This window comes from Pseudorasbora parva, chromosome 24, assembly GCF_024679245.1.
Source record: "Pseudorasbora parva isolate DD20220531a chromosome 24, ASM2467924v1, whole genome shotgun sequence".
In the NCBI taxonomy this organism is placed as follows: domain Eukaryota; kingdom Metazoa; phylum Chordata; class Actinopteri; order Cypriniformes; family Gobionidae; genus Pseudorasbora; species Pseudorasbora parva.
The window spans coordinates 712,732-718,731 of NC_090195.1; the positions used below are offsets into that span (position 1 = coordinate 712,732).

Consider the following 6,000-nt stretch of genomic DNA (forward strand, 5'->3'; position numbering starts at 1 on the left):
TTTTATATTTAGTCCGAGAGCATATGCAAGTGTATGCACACTATACTGTCCATGTCCAGAAAGGGAATAAAAACATCATCACAGTAGTCCATATGAGACATCAGTGGGTTAATTAGAGTCTCTTGAAGCATCCAAAATACATTTGGGTCCAAAAATAACAAAAACTACGACTTTATTCAGCATTGGCTTCTCTTCCGCGTTTGTGTTCAATCCTCAAATAAAGATTCAAACGGTTATGAATCAGCGAATCGATTCATGATTCAGATCATGAATTAACGTGTGTGTCTGCTGTGGAACATCTGTAGATTATGAAGCTGACCTGAGATCTGTTAGCCGTGTTAACGCAGACTTAACGTGTGTGTGTGTGTGTGTGTGTGTGGTTTCCTGTGTAGTTGATGTCCTATGGAGGTTTCTTGAACTACAGCGTTGCGTACGACACATCTGAGGAGAACGTGGACAAAACGCTGAGCTCCGAGTTCACTGTAGTTATTGAGGTAAGATGATCGTTATTCTGCATTCATGTCTTGAGGTAAATATATGTGTGAATATAAGGATTTGTCAATCGAATCTGTAGTTGATTTTGTGTTTTGTAGTAATTCTAATGTGTGACTGTGTGTGTGTGTGTGTGTGTGTGTGTGTGTGTGTGTGTGTGTGTGTGTGTGTGTGTGTGTGTGTGTGTGTGTGTGTGTGTGTGTGTGTGTGTGTGTGTGTGACTCTGTGCGTGTTTTTTCCAGGGGAACGGCCGGACGCTGAGACAGACCCTGCCTTCTCGTCGGCTGCTGAACTCTCACACACACCAGCTGGTCTCGCTGCAGATCCTGCCACACACACTCTCAGACGCTCGCAGTGGGAGGAGCCTTCAGAGGGACGAGCTGATGACGGTTCTGGCGGACGTCGCCGCGCTCAGAGTCCGAGCTCAGCTGGAGGACAGCGCCGAGGGAACGCTGCGGTCAGCCACTGCAAACGAGCTACAATCCATCCAATCACATCCCATTGAATCCATCCCATACAATCATCCATCCCATTCCATCCCATCCCATCCCACCATCACATCCCATCATTACATCCCATCCATCCCATCCAACCACCCCATCACATCCCATCCCATCCCACCCTACAATCCCATCCATCCATCCCATCCCACCCCACCCCACAATCCCATCCATCCCATCCCATCCCACCCCACCCCACAATCCCACCCATCCAATCCTATCCCATCCCATCCCACCCCACCCCACAATCCCATCCATCCCATCCCATCCCACCCCACTCCACAATCCCATCCATCCAATCCTATCCCATCCCATCCTATCCCATCCCATCCCACCCCACCCCACAATCCCATCCATCCAATCCTATCCCATCCCATCCCACCCCACCCCACAATCCCATCCATCCAATCCTATCCCATCCCATACAATCATCCATCCATCACCTCACATCCCATCCAACCATCACCATCCATCCCATCCCATCCATCACGTCATGTCAAGTCCATCCATCATATCCATCCAACCGTCCCATCCATCCATCCATCCATCCATCCAATTGTGCAAGTTCTCCCACTTAAAAAGATGAGGCCTGTAATTTTCATCATGGGTACACTTCAACTATGAGAGACAAATATCAAATTGTCTGATTTTTAAAAGAATTTATTTGCAAATTATGGTGGGAAATAAGTACTTCGTCACCTACAAAAAATGCAAGATTTCTGTCTCTCACAGACCTGTAACTTCTTCTTTAAGGGCTCCTCAGTCCTCCACTTGTTACCTGTATTAATGGCTCCTGTTTGAACTCGTTATCAGTATAAAAGACACCTGTCCACAACCTCAAACACTCAGACTACAAACTCCACTATGGAGTCTTAAGACCAAAGAGCTGTCAAAGGACACCAGAAACAAAACTGTAGACCTGCATCAGGCAGGGAAGACTGAATCCGCTACAGGTAAGCAGCTTGGTGTAAAGAAATCCACTGTGGGAGCAATTATTAGAAAATGGAAGACATATAAAACCACTGATAATCTCCCTCAATCTGGGGCTCCATGCAAGATCTCACCCGTGGGGTCAAAATGATCACAAGAACAGTGAGCAAAAATCCCAGAACCACATGGGGGACCTAGTGAATGACCTGCAGAGAGCTGGGACCTAAGTAACAAAGGCTACCATCAGTAACATGCTACGCAAATCATGCAGTGCCAGACATGTCCCCCTGCTTTAGCCATTACATGTGTGGGCCCTTCTGAAGTTTGCTAGAGAGCATTTGGATGATCTAGAAGTGAATTGGGAGAATGTAATATGGTCAGATGAAACCAAAATATAACTTTTGGGGAAAAACTCAACTTGTCGTGTTTGAAGGAGAAAGAATGCTGAGCATACCTACTGTGAAGCATGGGGGGGGGGGGGTGTAAAGGAAAGCATGGATGGGGCCATGTATCGTGAGATTTTGAGTAAAAACCTACTTTCTTCAGCAAGGGCATTGAAAATGAAACATCAGAATCAGAATCAGAAAGAGCTTTATTGCCAAGTGTGCTTTCACACACAAGGAATTTTTTTTGGTGCTGAAGCTTCCAGTGCACATAAACAATACAATACAACACGGTAATAAAAAATTCTAAGAAGAAAAATATGAACAGTATAAGGTCACGGTTACGTTTAGTCAGAAGATGTAGATTATGAGCATTTACAGTATTTGGGCGGAGAGAATAAATATAAATAATAAATAATATAAGTAATATAAGTAATCACCTGAGTTTAGGAGATATTGCACTAAAAAGTGGGAATAATTGCACTTACAGGCATTTGCCTTGGGGGGGGGGGGGGGGGTGTTAACTGTTCAAGAGGGAAATGGCCTGTAGGAAGAAACTGTTCCTATGCCTAGATGTTCTAGTGGCCAGTGATCGGAGTCGCCGTCCTGACGGTAACAGTTCAAACAGGAGGTGTCCGGGGTGAGTGGAGTCTGTGATGATTTTACCCGCTCTCTTCCTCACTCTGGAAGAGTACAGGTCCTGGAGGGTTGGCAGTTTGGCACCAATAATCCTCTCTGCAGTCCGGATGGTACGTTGCAGTCTCCTGATGTGTGATTTGGTAGCTGAACCAAACCAGACAGTGATGGAGGTGCATATAACCGACTCAATGACAGCTGAGTAGAACTGAATCAGCAGGTCCTGTGGCAGGTTGAACTTCCTCAGCTGACGAAGGAAGTACAGTCTCTGCTGAGCCTTTTTCACATTGGAGTCAATGTGATTGTCCCACTTCAGGTCCTGAGAGATGGTAGTTCCCAGGAACCTGAATGACTCCACTGCGTCCACAGTGCTGTTCATGATGGTGAGTGGGGGGAGTGCTGGGATGTTCCTCCTGAAGTCCACTATCATCTCCACCGTTTTGAGCGCATTCAGCTCAAGGTTGTTATAACTGCACCAGACAGCCAGCTGTTCAACCTCCAGTCTGTAAGCAGACTCGTCACCGTTCTGGATAAGGCCGATGACAGTGGTGTCATCTGCAAATTTTAGAAGCTTGACAGAGGAGTCTTTAGAAGTGCAGTCATTGGTGTACAGGGAGAAGAGCAGTGGGGAGAGAACGCACCCCTGGGGGGCACCAGTGCTGAACAAACAAAGAAAAACAACACAATAACAGAGGAGCTCCACACCGAGGCGGCCATCCGCGGCGCCATCATGATGACATGGCTGGGTCTTTCAGCATGACAATGATCCAAAACAGATCAGTCTCCAGATTTTGGAGGGAGTTGAATATCCATGTTGCCCAGCGAAGCCCCAAAATATCCCTGCTCTAGAGGATGTCTGCATGGAGAAATGGGCCAAACTACCAGCAACAGTGTGTAAAAAAACTTGTGGAGACTTACAGAAAACATTTGACCTCTGTTTGCCAACATTGGCAACAAAGATTATATAACAAAGTATTGAGATGAACGTTTGTTATTGACCAAATACTTATTTTCCACCATAATTTGCAAATAAATTCTTTAAAAATCAGATTTTCTGGATTTTTTTTCATAGTTGAAGTGTACCTATGATGAAAAGTTGGCCTGTGTAATGTTTTGCTGCTTATATCTTTTATGATTTATTGTGTGTGTGTGTGTGTGTGTGTGTGTGTGTGGTAGCAGGCTGAGCCGCGTGTCTTTAGATGTTGGCGACACACACTCCGGTCTCTCTAAAATCCCTCCGGATGTGGAGCAGTGTGAGTGTCCGTGGGGATATTCAGGCTCTTCCTGTGAGGTGAGGAACGCATCCGGAGCCCTTCAGAGCGATGCACAGCGTTTGTCAAGACTCTAACCTGTGTGTGTGTGTGTGTGTGTCTCTTCAGTACTGTATTCCCGGGTTTTATCGGGTCGGTGGGATTCTGTTCGGGGGAAACTGCCTCCAGTGCGAGTGTAACGACCACGCAAGCGAGTGTGACATCAACGGAGAGTGTGTGGTAGGTGTTCTCTGTGAAGTGTAAATGCGGCTGTAACCGTGTGTGTGTGTGGGCATGTTTCTGTGACATATGAGGACCCAAATGTGTATAATGCCATGGGTATGACACAGGTATTACAGGAGAGGGTGAAATATGAGGACATTACCCATGGCCCCACTTTACAAAAGGCTTATAAATCACACAGGAGGAGTTTTTATGAGAAAGGAAAAATGCAGAATGTTTCCTGTGATGGGTAGGTTTAGGGGCTGTGTGTGTGTGTGTGTGTGTGAGGGGTAGGTTTAGGGACAGTGTGTGTGTGTGTGTGTGTGTGTGTTGGGTAAGTTTAGGGACAGTGTAAGGGTATAGAAAATACGGTTTGTACAGTATAAAAAACATTACACCTATGGAATGTCCCCACATTTCACAAAAACAAACGTGTGTGTGTGTGTGTGTTCTCAGGGCTGCATGCACAACACCACAGGGCCTCACTGCGATCGCTGCATGCCGGGTTTCTATGGCGACGCCAGCGAGGGAACGCCAGACGACTGCCAGAGATGCTCTTGCCCGCTGACACTGGAGTCTAACAAGTGAGTGACTGTGTGTGTGTGTGTGTGTGTGTGTGTGTGTGTGTGTGTGTGTGTGTGTGTGTGTGTGTCTGCATGTCTGAGCGTTTCTCACAGTAACACAAACTGTGTCTTCATCTGACAAACACTTTCATGATTACACTCTTACAATGAAAGCACAGAGCTTTAACCGCTGTCAACTACCAGAGAATACATCAGATCAGTGTGTGAGTGAGCTAGCGAGCGAGAGATCGAGTGTGTGAGTGAAAGAGTGAGTGTGTGTGAGAGAGAGTGTGTGAGTGTAACTGAATAATTTCTGTAAGTACAACTCTGTAGTATATCCTGTAATGATCTTGTGTGTGTGTGTGTAGTTTCAGCCCCACATGTGTACTGCAGGCTCCGGCTGAGCTGGTGTGTGATCAGTGTCCGCTGGGATACGCCGGGAACACGTGTGAGCGGTACGAGAACAATCTGCCTCAATATTAAAGAGTTTGATTGAATATCCCAGAGCTCCCCTAACCTTCTCTCCCGCTCAGGTGTGCTGCCGGTTACTACGGCGACCCGACGGTGCCGGGTCAGCGCTGCTCAGTGTGTGTGTGTAACGGTAACGCAGATCTCTGCGACGGCCGCACCGGAGAGTGTGTGAAGTGTGTCGGTCACACTGCGGGACACCACTGCGAACGCTGCGAAGACGGTTTCTACGGCGACGCCGTGACACTCAGAAACTGCCACGGTCAGACATACGCACACACGCGCACACACACACACACACATACACTCACTAACACACATATACACGTATACTCACTAACACATATACACACACACATACTTACACAGACACACACACACACACACTTACACAGACATACACTCTCAGTCACACACATACACTCTCACACACACACACACACTCTTACACAGACACACACACACACTTACACAGACACACACACACACACACACACACACACACACACACACACACACACACACACACACACACACACACACACATACTTACACA

General features: G+C 46.9%; 1 protein-coding gene across 1 annotated transcript in view; it reads left to right on the plus strand.

Moving 5' to 3' along the window:
- Positions 1-6,000, plus strand: part of lama1 (laminin, alpha 1) — a 93,673-nt gene that overhangs the window by 28,468 nt on the left and 59,205 nt on the right. Inside the window, exons 13-19 of the mRNA XM_067434769.1 lie at positions 393-494; positions 735-949; positions 4,121-4,232; positions 4,321-4,431; positions 4,870-4,997; positions 5,345-5,431; positions 5,510-5,706. Coding sequence (XP_067290870.1) covers positions 393-494; positions 735-949; positions 4,121-4,232; positions 4,321-4,431; positions 4,870-4,997; positions 5,345-5,431; positions 5,510-5,706 — 952 coding nt within the window. The remainder of the gene's footprint in view (positions 1-392; positions 495-734; positions 950-4,120; positions 4,233-4,320; positions 4,432-4,869; positions 4,998-5,344; positions 5,432-5,509; positions 5,707-6,000) is intronic.